An 18,147-nucleotide genomic window follows, 5' to 3' on the forward strand; every position below is an offset into this window, starting at 1 on the left:
GACCTGCCCGCTCCTTTACCATGACCTCTTAAACTGAGTGTGTATATCAGGCAGCTCTGACGCTGGGGCTGACGCCAGCCAGACACAGGCTGCTCGGTCCCCTTCAATAAATCTGGCTCTTGTCAAGAAATAAAGCACCGGGAAGCGCGGCAGCTGCGGGCGGATCTCCCGGCCAGCCCTGGCACAGGCTTACACTGAACGGAGACAGCTCGTCCGGGGGTGCCGGCGCAGATGTAAAACCAGTAATGAGAAAGAAAACTTCTTCTTAATTGCCCGTGGACCCGGCTTCCCGCACTGGGGAGGCAGCTCCAGCAGAAAACCCTGGTGCTGCCAGAGGGTGGCTGCATCCCTTTTTCCAAAAAACCAGCTCCCATGCCAGCCGAGAGCAAAGCACAGGGGTGCAGAGAGCCACAGATGCTGCCCTTCAGCATGCTCCTCGCCGGACCTGCCATCCCCCCTGCCTTCAGCCTCCCGCTCCTCCTCACCGAGCCATGCCATACCCAGGGACCGAGAGTGGAGCCACCGTGGCCGGGGGCTGCGGAGCCTGGGGCAGCCCGGGGGAGCCAGGCAGCTGCAATTTGTTTTAATAAACCCAGTGAAGAACAAGGAAATGAAGTGGCAGGAGCGGGTGATTAATCAGAGCGTCCCCCGGCCGATTTCCACCTTCCTGGCTTCATGAAGGTTATTTACCCACTAAGTGGGGAAGCGTGGTCCCGAATGCAGCATCCCTCCCGTCCCATCGCCCCCAAAGCCTCGGGGTATCCACCATGGTGGGGAGCAGACACAAGCCTGGGGGGCTCAGCACCGGGGGCCTGATCCAGCTTTGCACACACACACACACACACACACACACATCCCCGCCGGCTGCAGCAACCCGGCCCCAGGCAGCAAAACCTCGCGTGCCTGCAGGTGCTGAGCACCCCCTGCTCCCGCCGCACACACGACGGGCATCGTCCTCCGTTAGGTGAATTATTCTTGCTGTACAACACCCCTGCGCTAAAAAGAGCTGCTGCACTCGCTGCCACGAAGAAAACAAGCGCCTCAAAGTGTCCGGCACATGTCGAGTCCATCCTCTCACCAGGGATGCTCCTCACCCCGGCTGAGCACTTGAGCTTCATCACATCCCAGCTCTTTCTGGATGGGGTTGAAAAATGCACCCCAGACCCTGACGCAGCTTTTCAGGGATCACATTTGCACCTGGTTCCTTTTACACCATCATCGCCGTGGTGGTTCAGGAGAAAGTGGGTAGAGCTGGGGCTGGAAAGCTAGCAGAAAGGGGTGGGAAGGAGCTGGAGCATGCCAGAAAGCTCTCGCAGTGACGCCAGAGAGATGCTATCGCAAGGAGCCGAGACCGGGGATTTGGGGGAAGATTTTTCTGCAGGCAGCGCTACAAGGAGTGATGAAACTGGCTTGGACAGAGGATGCCGCATCTGCAAGTTGTTCCACTGATGTACAGCTTTAATTAGGCAGTGGCATCTAATGAAGGACACGTTATTTATTTATGTAGCACGGGAGTGACAAAACCCCTGGCAGGGAGGGGCAAGGCTCGCCGCCGGTGGGGAAGGGCTGGTGGGCTGTGGGGAGGGGAGCAGGGGTTGAGCAGCAAGAGGTGCACGGGAGGGGAGCGTGGGATGGGCGCAGGGGTGTGAGCGCACACCCAGACGCTGGGGCGTGCAGGGGGGGAAGCTGTTTGCTCCTCACCTTGTTGAACTTTCTAATTGATTTTGTGCCGGTGCCGCTTGCTGGATGTGCTACAACCCTCCCGGAGAACCACTTCAGTGATTTAAAAATCGAAGTCCTTAAAGGGCACTTGAAATGCCCCCGCGCTTATCCCCGCCCCCCCCAGCTGCCCACGGGGAGGGGACACCGAGCCCCATCCAGGGCAGGCATCCCCAGTGCTTCCCCCAGCATCGGGAGCGGGTCTCCCTGTTTCAGCTCCCAGCACTTTCCACCAGCATCCCCTTGGTGGGGGAATGCCGAGGGCTCCTGGCACGGGCGCTGAGGGGGACGTCAGCAGTACTCGCCTCATGCTATGATGCCATGGCAGGAGCCAGAGCTCCGGCAAGTGTCATTCCCGAGGGAATGGGCAAAGGCAACCGCCTGCGCAGCAGCGCCTTGGAAGGCAAACGCTTTGCTGAACCTCAGAGCGGAGTCACCCGCGCTTAAAGGTCAGCAGCGGCACGAAATGGAAGTCGCCTTATTTTCATTTTAAGCATGTCCCTGCCATAAACCCACTATTTGAATAACAAAGAGCGGCAGCAGCTCTCAGGTCATGGTGGGGCGGGGGGGGGCAAGAGCCCTCCCGAGCCTCCCCGAGCCCCTGCCGCTGCAGGAACGTGAGTCCCAACGTCCCACAGGAATGATGTCCCTGTGCTGGGGACCGCCGGGGAGTGCACCCACCCGCATGTACATCCCCTCACCCACGCACAGGGATTCGCTGCTGCCTAGGAAGGGTTGAGCTCGTCCTGCATCCTCCCCTCCCGGGGGTTTTGAGGTCTCCATCCTCTCCCTTCCTCTCCACCGATTTGCATTTCCTCACTGTCACGTTGGGCTGAGATTGTAAACTCTGCATTGTAGAGCTGCTGGGGACACGCAGGGCTCTAGGCATGCCCTCACTGGGCCACCAGCAGCACCGGTGCCCGGCTGCAAGGCTGGGGCATGGGTGCATCTGAGCTCGGTGACATCCTTCCTGCACAGGTCACAACTGCTTTGCCCAAGGATTAAAATTGGAGGAGAAGGGGGAGAAAAAGAAAATAATAACCTAGAAAGGATGTAGGTACCCCCCACTCCTCCGACTGTCACTCTCCTGCCTCCTTTCCTGCTGCCTGCCTGCCTCCCTCCTCCTCTCCGAAGCAAGCATTCAATCTTTTTTGTCTCGGCAAATAGCTTTTAAGTTCCTCCCGCTCCCTCTAATTTATATTATTTTAATTATTGAATAGCCCTCTCACTCATCGCCTGGAACATTAACACGTTTTAAAAAAAGGGACCCAGAAAAAAAAAAAAAATCAAACTCCATCAGCGATCTGTTTTTTCCGTCTTCACTAACAGCTTCCAGCCCTCCCAAGAGGGCACCCGGTGCTCTCAGCAGGCCGGGCTGGCGGAGGAAGAGGAGGGGGAAAAGAGAAAAAAGGAAAACAGCATCAGCCCTGCAGAACTGAGGGGTTTTGGGGTGCTGGGAAGGGAGGCAGAGCTGGGACCCCGCTTCGGGGGCAGCACAAGGCTCCCACCGCTGCTGGGTGTGCGGACTATTTACATTTCTCCCTGCCATTTGCTGCGGAGGGGGCTCTTGTTCAAACTCTCTAGCCCAGGGACTTTGCTGCGGAGAAATAAAGGCACAGTGAGGGGGAAAGTAATTATAAACTCCGTGCCTGCCGCAGGCAGCGAGGAGAGCTGGAGGGAGAGCCAGCCCTCATCCCACCCCTGCCCTGAGCACCCTCTTCCCCCCTGCACACCCGGGCCGGTAGCACAGGACAAGTGTCCCCAGCCTGGGTGATGTCCCCTGGGCTGGAGCAGAGAGCGGTCACAGCCGTCCTTGCACCCCTGTCACAGATAGCTGCCTCCATCCCAGCAGTGAACGCAGCGACCCTGCGGCTCCCCAGCCGTTCGGCTCAGGTGTGACCTTACATTTTGGGGGGTATAACCCACACCCCCTTATCAAGCCATCCCCCATAACTGGTGTCAGGGGGGTCCATATTGGAGTGCTCCCAACTATCAGCTGCTTGCAGGCAGGCAAGTTGACAGTGTTAGTCTATAGGTGACAGCCACAGGCGGGAGGTGCCCGGTGTATCTTATATGATGGCAAAGGGTATCTTACACCCAGAGTGCTGAGCAGGACGGCCAGGGTCCCCTGGGCTCACCCCCCCCGGGTGACACAACTCCCACAGACCAGCCAAGCCCCCTCAAGTAAGCAGCCAGGGAGCAGGGTGAGGGCTGCACCCCAGAAAACCTCAGGGAGCTCCCAGGGAGGCTGGACCCTCTCCAGCCTCAGAGGTTTTCAAGATCCACCGCAACCAAGCCCTGAGCAAACCGGTCTGACCCCAGAGACAGCCCCAGTGGGCACGGGTCATGGGCTAGGCCCCCACGGTCCCTTCCAGCCCGAATTATCCCACCCCACACCCATCCTCAGCCCACCTCCCCACCCATACCCTGCAAGGCGACCTCCCTCCCGCAGCCCCGCCGACGCCAGGAGCATCAGCATCCCCCCTCGCCACGAAGCCGGGGGAGAAGAGATAAAAATCCTCCTGCTAAAAGTGTCGTCACTGGAGGGGGATGGAGGAAGGGATCCCTGGGGACCTGGGGGAGGCAGGAGAAGGGTTTTAAAGACAGTGGCTCCTGCCTACCCCCAGCTGCAGAGGAAGAGGCACACGTGGAGAAACACTGCAAAAACACCCGTGGCGGTCTCGCTGAGTGGTTATTTTTACCCTCGCCAAGCCCTACCTTGAAGAGCCGCAGGATGTTGGCCACCATGATGGAGACGGAGCTGCCCGAGGCGCCGATGACGCCGACCACCCGCTCCGGCTTGGTGATGATGGGGGGACCGCCGTTGACGCAGCGCACCTCGGTGCTGTCCTTCTCGATGAGGGCTTGCACGAAGGTCAGCGACTGCTCCAGGGCGTGCGTGTCCCGCGAGCACGTGTCCAGGATGCGGGCGCCCAGGGTGATGTTGGGGAGCAGGTCGGGGTCGTTGTTGATGCGGTCCAGGGCGAAGAGCATGGCCTCCAGGCGATGGATGCCCTTCTCCTTCTTCAGCTCCCCGCAGGCTTTGCCCTCCACGCCCCGGCCATGCACGGGGAAGAGCCCCCCGAGCGTGATGTCCCCGTCGATGCGGATGGAGTTCATGTGCGGGTAGCCCTGGCCTTTGGGCTTGGCGGCACCCCCGGGCGCCCACCCCCAGCTCCAGGCACTCAGGAGGAGGCAGAAGGAGAGACGCTCCATGCAAAAATAACCCCCGCTCATCGCCAAAGCCGTGCTGGGGCAGAGCTCGCAGCCCGAAACCCGGCAGCGGTCAGGGAGCGAGGCTGGTGCGGGCGGGCAGCATGGCTCCCGGTGGGCTCCCGCTCCCGGCACCGTCAGTGGCTCCCACCGGTGATGCCAGCCCCGGGGGAGCAGCGGGCAGCCGGGCTGCAGGAGGGCACCGGGGTCTGCATGGCTACGCCGGGAAGAAGAGGTGGTGGCGGAGATGTGAGCCCAAGCAAAGCTTCTGGTCCTTCCTCCGGAGCCCTTGAGAAGGAGAGGAGGGACAGGAGGGAGAGAAAAAATTAAGCTGATGTCCTTTTCATGCTCCTGCTATTCTGAGCCTTTCATCAGGGAGCCCGGCAGAAATTAGCACTGGGGGTTATTGCAAAAAATAGATTTGGATTTCACTTGATTTTTGATTCACGCCAGCAGCTTTGGCTCAGCCCAAACTGCATCCGTGCAGAGGGGCTGGTGCACAGGCCCCTGGCTCGCTCTGCCCCAAGGAGCAGGACGGGGTTGGTGGCCAGCTCAGGGCTGGAGGGAGGTCCTGGGACCCCGTTCCATCCTGTCCCCTCTTCAGGGAGCTGCCAGGATGGGACAGGCCCCAAGACAGTGCTCAGAGCAGGGCAAACCCCACATGCACCCACAGCCCTGGTCCCTGCCTGCCCTAGAGCATCCCTCCTGCTCCAGGGCACAGCCGGGCACGGGAGCCAAGAGCCGCCTTAAAGCTGAGCTTGATTTAGACCCTGAGCTGATCTGGGGAGAAACCTGCTCTTTAAACAGCCCCTCTATCGAGTGGCGAGTCCCCTCCTCTCCTGAGCATCCCCTGCTGAACCCACCTGCCCCTTCCTTGTCCCCATCGATGGCCCTGCCAGACGCAAGCTCCTGTCCCCAGCAAAGCAGCCTGAGGCTGAAGATCTTCCCAAGCCTCCTCCGAGGTCTGCCAGGCACGCGCCCTGGGGGGGGTCAGAGCCACAAGCCGTCCCCCATCCCCTGTGCCACCGAGCTCAAGCAAGGAGGTGCCGAAGGAGCTGGGGGCTGTTTCCCAACGGGCTTTTCAATCGCCTGCCACGAGTCCCCACGTCTCGAGCGCCGCGCTGCAAACCGAGCGGGCGGGGAGCTGATCTGTGTCTTAAGCGAGAGCCGACACGGCCAGGCACTGCCAAAACCCGGTGTTATGGATCTGAATCGCTACCCTAAGCATTGCTGCTCCTGCTGCTCTTCCTTCAGGCCACTGATTTCTGAAACAGCAGCTGCTTCCTTGCAAGCATCCGTTATCGACAGCTTCCAGCAGCAGATATCGACAGCACCGAGGGCTCGCCCGAGCCGCGGGGGGAGTTTGGCTTTCTGGCTGCCCCAGGCAAGCAACCCAAGGGTCCGCTCAAATTAAAAGCAGCAAGGATGGTCAGCTGCGTGCCGAAAGCATCGGGCTGCAAAGGCCCTCGGACCCTGAGCTGGGTGCCCACGGGGGAGGAAGGAGGGAGTGAATGGTCCCATGGGGAACTAGGGGCAAAACTGGTGGTGAAGACACTGGGAGCGGTGCCTGGGCAATGCCCGCAGGCTGTGCCCACGGACACACGCTGCATCCCGACCCGCATCCCAATGCCTCCCCGAGGGCCACGGGGCATCGGCAGCCCCGGCACCAAGCACGGCTGTGGGGAGCGTTTCGGCATCGCCAGCGGCTCTCCCCTGAGAGGCAGGAATCGAAGAGCAGCCCTGCCCTGCAGCACAGCACGGCGAGGAGGCACCCTCGGGTCCTGATTAACCATCCAACAGCATGGGGTGAGACTTGGTTCTTTCACCAGGTGGAAAAAAACCCACCCGCTCTTGCTAACTGCCACCTTGCCCCGCTGCCCCAGCGCACCAGTGCCAGCACTGTATCTCGGAGGTGCTGGCTCCACCAGAACCAGCGCTGGAGCTGGCAGAGGGCTCAGCCCACCCCAGCACCTCCATCCCGGCCCCATACCCTCGCAGGAGCCTCCTGCTCACAGCTGGGGGGGAGCCCGGGGGGGTCTCAGCTCTCTCACCAGCCTCCCGCAACCCCTTGTGCCCTCACCTCCTCTCTTGCTTTCACTACAGAGCCCCTCGAGTGGGCACAGGGTGCTGCCACAGTCTTGGCTCTGAGATTGCTGCAGGACAGCCCTTCGTCCCCCTCCCCATGCCCCGGAGCTGCCCCTGCCCAAGCAGCACAGCCCCCTGCCTCAGTTTCCCCTCTGGGGGAAGGCTCTCCCTTGCAGCCCATCCCTGCTGTCTCCAAGCAGCCGCTGATGGATGCTGCAAGGGCAGCGCATGATTAATGCAAGCACCAAAAAGCAGAGGACAGCCGAGCAGGCAAATGCATTCCCCAAGCAGGACGGGCTACAACAGCGAGACCAAAGAAACAGCTTAAATTAATCTCAGCTCAAGCGCAGAGCCCAGCATCCAAGCCCACACCTGCTGGGCCGGATCCTCAGCCGGCCCCGAGGGGTGCTGCCCGCCGGAGCCAGCCATGTCGAGCCCCTTTACACCACGGAGGAGGTTCCCAGCTCCGCAGCCACCCCAGCCAGGAGGGCCCTTGCCTCAACTCACCTCCATAAATTATGCACATCCCTGCCCGTCGGAGCCACTTGAAGGCCCATCTCCAAAGCGTTTCTGACAGCCAGGGCTTTTAAGCAACCAAAATTACCCACTGCCGAGCTCTTTACTTCAAAAGGCAGGAGCTTGGGAATGCTGCGGCACGACACCCACCCGCCCTAGCCTGCCCCGCTGCCGAGAGAGCCCCCGTGAGCACGGTCCCGCTCGGATGGGGATCAAGGACAGGGATCAACCCTCCGCATGATCCCATCTCCTTTGCAAGAACCATCCCGTGCATCGGCAGCGGGAGCGGGGCAGGGGAAAGCGGCGCCTGCTCCAGCCTGGAAGCGGGTCAGGCTCTGCCCGTGGCAAGGAGGCAGATGATGGGGAGACCCAGGGATGCGCATACACCACAGCAGCCCCACGCCAGCTGAAATCAGGTCGTTTCTAGCATCCTACCCCAGAAGCTGCAACATTTCTGCCCGTCGGAGAAGGTGCGATGGGTCACCACATGGACCCGCTCCCAAGAAAATCCGCCGAGCCCACGGCAGCTCCCGTGGAGCTGGCAGTGCCCCAGAGCCCACAGCCTCTCCCTTTCTTCTTTTAAGCTTTTTCCTCTCTGTTCTCTCCCCTTTGTGCCTCCTTTGATCATATAATCTGAACGAACTGAAGGTAAAAATATCACGGCAGGCAAGAAGAAAGCGCAAATAATGGGGAGGGGAGCGGGGAGCTGGTTTGAATCCCTCGCTGAATCATTAGGGCAGATGCAGCCTGAATTACCCGATGAGCTGCAAACAGCCTAAGCGTTTGTCGGGAAGGGGCAGGAGATGAGCATCCCCTTTCCCCCGTCACCCTCCACCTGCCCCAAGCATCCCCACGGCCGCACACAAGCCGCTGCTCCCCACACAGCCCAAATCTTGATCCCACCCGTACCGGGGATGCGCCCAGCCCTGGGGTGCTGCCCGGATGGGTGGGCAGCATGTGGGGTTGGGCGAGCAGGCAGGAGCCCAGGCCTTAAAGCTCAAAGGCAAGAAGGAGGGAAACCCATCCTTCCTCCAAGGTGTGGGACCAGCCTCTGCATCCCCAGGGAGCCCGGCTCCTGCGCCTCCCCAAAAATAGCCCTTCCCCTGGAAGGCCAGTCCCGCACATCTGGAGGGAGATGCACATCTGGAGGGAGATGCCTGCCTATCAGCAGGTGCTCATGGAGTGGGGAACAGCCTTACCCACACGCTACGGGCAGTGAGGGGACGCAGCCGCCCTCCTGCCCCATCTGCACAGCTCTGCAGGGGCAGCACCGCTCCGGGGGAAGAAATATTTGCAGATTTGCAACAAGTCAGGTGCAGGTACGCACCCCCGAGAGTGGTAATAAGTGGGGTGGGATAAACGCCCAGCATTGCACTTAGCACAGCACCAAAGGAAGGAGCAATGCTGCTTCCTCCCACTTCCCACAAGCATATTGTCGGTGAGGAACGAGCTTTTCCATCACCCTCATTCCGGTCATGCAACAGCCGGATCCACTATCTGGAAAGTAATGCAAGGACTAATCAAACCGAGCGGATCTCCAGACCCTGGGCACACGTCATTGCCCGGCCTGAGCCAGATTGATCTAACGAGGGTCGGGGCTGTAGAATTGGGTGCTGGGGCTGCTGCCACCCTGGGACAGGAAGAACCAAGGGGGTCATGGGCAGCGCTCAGCTCCTGGGCTGTGCCCCTGCCCTGCGGGTCCCCAGCACCCCAGGACGCGGGGCCGGTCCTGCATGGTGGCATCCTGCCCCCCTCTAGTGGTGGCCGTGCCACCGAGCCACTGGCCAGCACTGGCATCGCCATCCACGAAGGCCCCTGGATGGGCCAGGGCTCAGCTGGGCAGGAGAAATCAAACGCTGATTAAAAATCCCCCTGCACCACGCAGAGCTCCTGCTGCAAAACCATCTCCAGTGCCCAGAGGAGGGACCGTGTCCCAGAGGCAGGGAGTGACCATCCCGGGCTTCACCTCTGCAGCTCCTTCCCACAGCTCCTTCCATGCATCCCTGCAAGCACCGCACTGGCCGGGGCTGCACCAGTGCCCGCAGGGCTGCGGCAAGACACAATCCGGGCTCACCACGTCCGCAGAGCCCAGAGGTGCTCACAGATGCCGGGAGGCATCCCCGGCTGCGTCGTCACCGGCTGCCACCGGACACACGGCCCCGGAGCCGGGCAGCCCATCCCGCCGCAGGGATCTGCGCCCCAGGGCTTTGGAGCCAAGGCAAGCGCTCGCGGTCGCTCTCCGGGGCTGGTGCACCTCCAGGAGAGGCAACTGGAGCCCCCCGCACACATCACACAGGTTTTGTTTGCAAAAATTTCCCTTCCCCAGACTGATGCTGCTGGAGCCCTGGGAACAGACAGCCCAGAGGGACCCCCAAATCACACCGACCGATCCTGAGAGAGCGGTCTCCCAGCCTGACCCCCAGCCCCAGCGCCAGAGAAGACCTGGCCCATCATGGCTGCACAGCACAGGGGGGCTCTTTGCTGGAGCCCCCCAGACCTGCCCCTCAACGCAGGGATTTTGCAGCAATGAAAAAGCTCCTTCCCGGGGGGAAAATAAATAAACAAGGAAGGAAATGGCCCATTTCTCTCCCTCGCTCTGCTCCCTGCAGGACTCCCAGTCAAAACCAAGTCATTTTACTGCCATTAGCTTCATGGAGCCCATGCCGCTGCAGGCAGGCGAGTTCACGTCTCATGTGCCATCAACCCAAGCGCCAGCTAAGCACTAATCACCGCGGCTTTATCACCGCCGGCAGTGGGCAAAGCCGAGAGGCAAGTCATTCAGATCCCAGTCAAGGCTTATCGCAGGGCAGCCCGAGCATCCCACCCCTCTCCGAGCAGACTCCACTCCCATGGACTGCAGAGCTCTGCCTGCAGCAGGACCGGGCTCCTTTGACTGTGCAGGACCTGTTGGCTCCCAGTTCAGAGCCAGGGCACTCACTGGTTTTGCGCCGAGTCCTCCCAGTTGCATTGGGGCTTGTTAAAGCCAGGAAAAGGCTGAGCCGGTGATGCAGGAATAAGCGGCCAAAAGGCTGCACCCAGCACTCGCCCCCTCCCTGGCTGCCAAGGAGCCGACCGCCCATCAGCCCACCACCAAGGAAACCTCCCCAGCCCAGCCCCAGCACTGGGAAGGCTGTGCCGGCTTCTGCCGCGCTGGCTGCCGTGAGCTCACCAGCATCTTTTTGAAAATCAAGGCCATTTCTTTCCCCACCTGCTATTCCTTCGGCAAGCAGGGCCAGCCGGCACACAGCACAATATCCCAATTAGCACACACTCCCTCTTCCCCACTTGCAAGCGATTACAGGGAACTTCGCTTAGGCTCCTGGTTTTTTTAATTGCAAAAGCTCCATGAAGTACAGCAGAATTTAGACACGGAGGGAGGGGACACCAGGTTAAGTTCTCTCTCGACAGGCAAAACCTTAAGTATTCAGGTCAAGTACCCCAGCGTTCGCTCAGAGGAAAAGCAAGGCCACGGCTCAGCAGGCAGCGGCGAGCAGAGACCCCAGATTTTACCATCAAAACCCACCCGATGTGCTCCGAGACACAGCCCCCCCAGCAATCCCTCAATCGATGCACAAACCGGTATCGCAACGCTTGCATAAGCCCAAGCCCATCGCCAGGGTGCCGACTCGACCTCTCTGCAACAAGGTCCAGCCAGCGCCCGGCTCAGAGCCCCACAGGGAGAAAAGCCGGGTATCGCCACCCTCCTTGCTGCCCCGGAGCATCCCCCAAAGGATGCTGAAGTCCAAAGAAAAATGCTCCCACTGGGCACGGATCAGACCCAGGGAATATTTATCACACGCTATATACATATATATATATATATCTATCTCTCCTTAACTGCAGGCAAGCTCTCTCCTTCCCCCTCCCTCCCCACTGCCAAGCAGGCCAGGGCTAATCCCTCACTTTGAAGGATCGGATAGCGCGGCAAGGGGAAGAGGAGCAGGATCCGGCCGCAGAGCAAGCGGAGATTGCAGCAGCTCACCTTGCGGGAGGCAGCGCGGGGTCTCTGCCGGCAGCCAACGTGCACAGAGCTCCAGCCGGGAGAGGCCGGAGGGAGGGAAGGAGCCGGCGCTCATCCCCGCTCCTGCCACGTGCAGCGAAATCCCGCAATTAATTTTTGATCACCTCCTGCAAATTGGGACGGCGCTGGCTCAGAGCAAGAGCGTGGCCTGACTGCTGGTGCCCAGCGGTGCCCACAACACTGCCCGGCGTTTCTGCTCCCCATCACACCTACGCCCCAAGACTGCGGTCCGGCAGCACGAGCCCCTGCGCATACCCAGCCTGGGAAAAGCCCCGGCAGGGGCAGAGCCCCCCATCCTGAGCCGGGCTTTGTGCAGGGCCATCCACAGCACAGGGGCACAGGGAACCAGACCCCGCAGAGGAAACCCTTCCATTAGACGCGAAGCCCGAGAGGAAGAGATGGTGCCCGCAGCGGGCGCGAAGCCGGGGAGGGCGGCAGGAGCGGGCTCGTGTATGTTATAATTAGGACCTGCCACATCTTCAAGCCGTTGCCTTTCTGGGAAGAGCTGGAAGGGGGTGGCTGAGCTGACAAATCCATCCTCCTCCTGCCTGATGCCAAAGTTGAAGCACGTGACACTCTTTTTTGGGGAGCCGGCAGGCTCCTCCGCAGGGCGATGCTGGCCCCTGGGATGCAGGGCCGGGCCACGGCTGCCCCCGAGCTTTGGTTCCCACTGTAAAATCCCCTTGAAGCTCTCCCTCCGCTGCCCCGACACCCCGGGGTCTGCCCAGCACCACCAGCCCAGCGCCTGCTGCCCTCCCCAAAATGGGCTTGCCTGTGCCCCCCCCCAGCCCGGGGCAGCTGGAGCCCGCTGCTGCCCGCAGGGACCCACCACCCTCACAAAAAGACGGACCACCCTCACTGCAGCCCCCAGCGCTGCATCCCCCCGGCTCAGCCAGGCTGGCCAAAAGCAGCCAGGATCTCTGCACATCCCATCGGACCGTGGCTCTCAGCACGGAGGCGGCAGGTCACCGGGAGGAGGGTCTCGCCCTGGCTCTCCCCCCAGCCGGAGCCGTGCCCAGCACGTCCCCCCACACCCCTCGCCCGCTGCCCTGGTGCGGATAAAGCTCTGCTTACAGGGAGCAAAGAGAGGGAAGGAAATGAGCTATTTCTTTTGGCACTTCTCTTGGCATTTTCCCCGAGCTCCTCGCTGCATTCAACAGATCAGCTCAGTTCCCTCCCTCCCCAGGCCCTGCCTCAGTGAGCGGCCAGTGCCACTGAGCTCCTCCGGTCACCCCAGCCCAGCTTCGTGCCATCCCCCCCCATCAAGCCCCGAGCCACAGGTCACCCGGCAGCGGCAGCGATGGCAATGACTCACTCCGCAGCCTCTCCGTCGCAACCGCCGCTGAAGGCGGTGGGCATCCCCCCCCCCCCCCAAACCTGAAGCAGCCCACAGAAAAATAACCTGGCTGGCAGAGCACGGCAAACTCATCACACCAGGAGAAGGAGGAGGAGGAGGAGGAGGAGGAGGGTGGCGGGGCTGCGCCTGGGAAGGCGGTGGGAGAGTTCTCCGTTTTTTTCCCACGGCTGCCAACTTCCCCAGCGGCTCCCGAAGCCACGCAGATCCGCTCTCCCAAAAAGCGCCGAGGAGCGGGAGAGCGCTCCGGAGAGGAAAACAAACCTGGGAGCGTGTGTCTGCACAGGGAGCGGGGCTCCCTGCCCCGAACCGGGGATACCTCCGTGGGGTCCTTCCAGCTCCGGGGAAGGGTCTTAACCCCCAAAGCCCCTCAAAGCTCGAAGGGGCAGCCCCTTCCCCACTGACCTGGGCAAAGCACCGGCTCCCTCTCCCCCTGCCCTGCCCTGCGGCGGGCTCTGCGGGCCCTGCCCGCTGCGGCGAGGCGAGGCGAGGGCAGCCACCCGCCTGCGGCTCGGCCACAGCCACCAGCCCCTGCCCGGTGCCTCCTGCCCCCAAAACCCCTTCCCAGCCCTCTCCAGCCGGACGAGCCCCCCAACTCCCCTCCCATAGCCCACACCGGGGCGATGGGCACCTCTGGGGACAAAGGTGGCAGGCTTGGGGACTGGGGCAGGGGGGTGTCCCGCCATGCCCCCCACGGCGGGATGCAGCGGGGCGCTGGCAGTGCTGCGGGGAGGCGAGGGGCAGCGCTCCGCAGCCCCACAACTATGAATAATGCAATGAGTGAGAGAGGGGGGAGCCGGGGAGCTGCCGCGGGAGGGTGGGGGGCAGCCGGGCTGGGGCTCGGGGGGGGGGGGGCTCCCTGCTGCAGCCTCCGCTGTCGCAGCCCCCCTAAAACAAAAATAAGAAGGCGGAAAATTTGCCGGGGGGGGGGGGGGGGGGCGGGGGGGCAGCAGCGGGGCTGCAGGGAGGAGGAGGAGGGGGCACCCCAGCCCCTCGGGGAAGGTTTGGGGGGGGACCGGGTGTCCCGGGGATGCTCCGCGCCCCTTCCGCGCCGCCCCGCACTTACCCGGGGGCAGCGCGAAGTTGGCGGCGCCGCCGACCCCGTCTCCGCCCGCGGCCGCTGCCCGGTGCCGCGATTCGCCTCCGGCCCCGGCGGGGCGCGGGCACCCCGGGGGGCCCTGCGGCATGCGGCGGGGGCAGCCCGCCGCCGCCCCCCCCCCCCAGCCCCGGCCCCGGCCCGGGGAGCCGAGCGAGCCGCAGCCGGGCGGGACCCGCCGCGCTCCGCACACCGCAGCCGCGACGAGGAGGAGGAGGAGGAGGAGGAGGAGGAGGAGGAGAAGGAGGAGGAGGAGAAGGAGGAGGAAGAGGAGGAGGAGGAGGGTCGGGGCCGGGGAAGTTTTGCATGAAGAGGCGCTGGGAAGCCCGCCGCCGGCTTTGCCAGCCTTTTAAAGCACTAGCGCACCGCGGCGGGGAGGCGGCGGGGGACCCCGCACCCGCCCCGGCTGCCCCCCCCCCCCCGCTCCCGGCGGGGGCGGAACGGCTGCAGCCCCGCAAGCCCCCCTCCGGCGAGCAGCACCGGGCACGAAGGGCTGCAAAAGCCCCGGCCGGCGGGAAGGGGGATGGACCTGGCCCCTCTCATGCCCTGCTGTCCCCAGCACCTCTCCCCTGCTGGTCTTTGCATCGAGACGTATTTTGCTCGTACTTGGCCTTTGCCCATCACCTACAGCCATCATCGCGGCCATGAACACAGCAGCAGGACTGACAGGAGTCCAGGCCTCCAGCCCCCGCGGTGCTAAAGAGCTTCCCACAGGTCACATCCTCTAATTTCAGGATTTGCAGCAGCAGAGGCCCACGACAGCTCCCGTGGGTGCAAACGCACCAGCCTTTGCCAAGCCCTGCGAGACCCTGCAAGGAGCACAGTGCGTGGCAGGGGCACAGGAAGGGTCCCCCACGCCAGGCTGCTGCGAGGCTCCCACTGCGCGCACTAACAGCCGTCCCCAAATTTCCCCTCCCGTGGTGGGAGCAGCTCCATGGGGCAGTGACAAGGGAGGAGGCTCTCACGAGAGCCACGTCACCCCAAACCATTGCCCTTCTCTTCAGCCTCCCATAAAATGATGCCAACACCCCGCTCCGCACACGTGCCCGCGGCGCACGGCTCGTGCATCGCCTCCTTTCGCTATCAAACCCCCCCCCCAGGCCCCAGCAGCTCCGAGGAGCCCGTTGTGGTGTGTCAAATCATTAATCCAGAGAAAACACAGCCCCCTAGTAATGGCCATTGACACATTAACTGCTCCGATCCATCATGGTAATGACTGCGAGATAATCGGTCACCGGAGCGATTAGGGAGTACACCTGCCGGCATGCCAGGGCTGCGAGAGCACCCAGCCCATGCAGGGATCCCAGGGGGGGTCTGGCTGTGGGGAGGGCTCTCTGCAGCTCCACCTGCCCCTCCGAGCACCAAAAAGCAAAGCACAGCCCTTCCAACATGCATTTCCAGCCTCATCTTCCCTAAGGGATGATTTGTGTTGCTTGCTTGGAATAGCAAAATACCAGCCCTGGTGCGGGGTCAGCCAGGTCCCGGGCAGGAAGGGTGCCACTGCAAAGGGCTCGGGGCTGGCGATCGCAGCCCTGTCACCCAGGTCCTGATGAGGAGGCTGGAGACGAGCTGGTTTTTCAGAGGCACTCAGGGCCGCCCTGCTCCCAGCGCAACGCCCTGGCCGGGCTTTTGAAGGAGCTACGTGCTCTCCAGCGAGGTGCACTCGCCTGAAAAGCTGGCCAGCTGCCCTCCTGCCACTAAAATAAATGGCGAGATTCCCATGGATTCAGATGCTCACGGGATCATGCCCAGAGCACTGTCTCCTGCAGAGAGACCAGGCTGTTGCAGTGATTTCGTTTACAGCGAGAGCCGGAGCGGTTCTCGTTGTTATTCTGCTCTGGTGCAGGGGAAGGCAGCCCCGGGAGGGGGACAGCCCCATCCAGCCCCGCCACGCGTGCACGCACGGCGTGCAACCCTCGCCCATGCCAGCACCCATGCCAGGAATCAAAGCAAAAGGACCTCTGCGCTCTGGCTGATGGGGAGGGGACACAAGGATGGATGATGGTGACAGCCCGGCTCTTAGCTGCGATCTGTCCCACCAGGAGCAACCTCCTGTCCCCAAGCACAGCTCCAGGGCAGCCGCTTTCACCCAGCGTCTGCCCGTCTTGGGGGTCCGTGACATTTCCAACAGGCTTTTAGGGTGGCAAGGACTCACCCAGGCCCTTCTGCGTGGGGAGCAGAGCAGCCGGGGGGGGGGGGGGTTCCAAACATCGAGGAGCCACGTTGTCCCCACCACAGACAGCAGCTGAAACGCTGCAACAGGGTTGGGAGAGCCCCCCAGGACCCAACCAAAGACCCACATCTGGGATCACCTGGTGACCAAGGGGGCTATTTGAACTGGCATGATGTAGGGCAGAGAGTCATGGGCAGGAGAGGGGTCTGTGCCCACCGGTACCCAGGGCCACCGAGCCCCTGGGAGAAGAGGAGCCCCTTGCCTGTCCCAAGCCCCAAAGAGCCTCGGGGCACACCAGAGGCAGCAGCCACTGCCCCGAGCTCGTGGGTCACCCACAAGCCAGGGCTGAGGGGGCTCCAGCCACCGTGGGATATGCCGGGCACAAATCCCTTCACCAAAAGCAGCTCTGAGAGGCACCCTGAGGTCAAGCTCTCTGCTCCGGGTCGGGTGAAGCCCTCAGCTCCTGCGGGATTTCCAAGACACATGCTCTGCCTTCAAGGAGAAACAAGGGCATCCCGCTCACAGCCTGGGGTCTTGCAGCACTGGGGCAGGGCTGTGCCCCCGGGCACAAGGACACCGGGCCAGCCTGCTCCGCTTTGCCCAGGTCCTGAAGAATCGCCGGGGGAAGATGTCTGGGCTAAATTACGCAGAAGTTTGGGCTGAAGCATCACCTGAATTGCTCCGGCAGCCTGCTCGCCCAGGGGTGCTTGGTGCTCGCTGCTCCCCTGGCTCTGATGGAAAATAATCGTCATCCAACCCCACCACCCCGTCTTGGGGACCTGAGTCCCAGGGATTTGGGGGATGCTCTTGCCACCATGGCTGCAGCTGGCAGTGTCTCTTTTCTTTTCTCCAAGCCTCACGGACTGCACACCTCCCCTTCTCACACCCCCCTCCCTGCCATCAGCCAGAAGCCGAAATACCATCAGCACTCGTGTCACCACTGAGAACGCCCAAACACAATTAACATTTGGAAGCCAGGCTCAAGCCGATGCTGCCGAGCTTCCCCCAGCACGATGGGAAAGGCCACGCTGTGGTGGCTGAGCAGGACGGGCAGGAGGGCACAGTGACGGATGGGAGATGCCCCAGCAACACCGGGGAAGCAGCCCGTGTACGGGGTTACCCCGAGAGCGGTTCAGCAAATCCCACAAAGGTCGCTGCTGCTGTGGCCAGGGCTCCTCCTCGGCGCGCGGGTCAAAAGATGATCAAATACTCCGGGAGAGTTCAATACTGTCAGCAAATGGACGCAGTACCGTCCTCCGCAGGATCAATACGGCCTCATCAGGCTCAAAACAAGAGGAACCAAACAAGTTGCTGCCTCTCCCGTTCTGGAGGCAGGGTTGGAGGGGTACACCCCGAGCCAATTCCCAGCTCGGTGTTCATGTCCATCCAGGGATTGCAGGGTGCTCCACCATCTCCAGGGCCACCAGCAGCCTTTCCCTGAACCTCCAGGGCTTGCAGACCCCCGGGCAGGAGGCTCCAGCATGCCCCGAGCCTGCGCAGCCCGTGGCTGTCTCCCAGACAGGCACAGCTCCGGCCACGTAGCATCCAGCTTCCCACTGCCCTGGCCCCTGTCCAGTGAGGAAGGTCACCGTGTCCACGGCTAAAGCCACCGAGCACCACCAAGGAGACATGCTGCTTGCAATTTTTTTATTAATATAGGAAAACATGAAACCGCATCTTATGGACTGGACTTTCCAGCTCAGCTCTGCAAAAGGGCTTTGAATAATTTACGGCCAAGCCACCACCTCCTCCTTCCTCTTCACGGGTCACTCACGTCAAAGAGAGAGCGGCTCAGGAATCACACACGGTCCTTTTTATCTGTGGGTTGCGTTGCCAGCGCCTGCCGTTGCCTTGGGTGTGGATTTAATTCCCTCCTGGATAGAAGGGTGAGGAAAATAAATCTTTAATTCAAAGTGAAATATTAATAGAACTGTAATTAGCTGTAATATCTACACAATTAAAAAGCAGGA

General features: G+C 61.9%; 1 protein-coding gene across 1 annotated transcript in view; it reads right to left on the reverse strand.

Moving 5' to 3' along the window:
• GRM4 (glutamate metabotropic receptor 4) overlaps positions 1-14,027 on the reverse strand; it is a 51,390-nt gene extending 37,363 nt beyond the window's left edge. The window contains exons 1-2 of the mRNA XM_050911254.1: positions 13,975-14,027; positions 4,438-5,220 (exon numbers count right to left, since the gene is read on the reverse strand). Of these exons, the coding sequence (XP_050767211.1) occupies positions 4,438-4,956 (519 nt within the window). The 5' untranslated portion in view covers positions 4,957-5,220; positions 13,975-14,027. The remainder of the gene's footprint in view (positions 1-4,437; positions 5,221-13,974) is intronic.
• Between the last annotated feature and the right edge of the window lie 4,120 nt (positions 14,028-18,147).

This window comes from Gymnogyps californianus, chromosome 27 (genome assembly GCF_018139145.2).
Source record: "Gymnogyps californianus isolate 813 chromosome 27, ASM1813914v2, whole genome shotgun sequence".
NCBI lineage: Eukaryota > Metazoa > Chordata > Aves > Accipitriformes > Cathartidae > Gymnogyps > Gymnogyps californianus.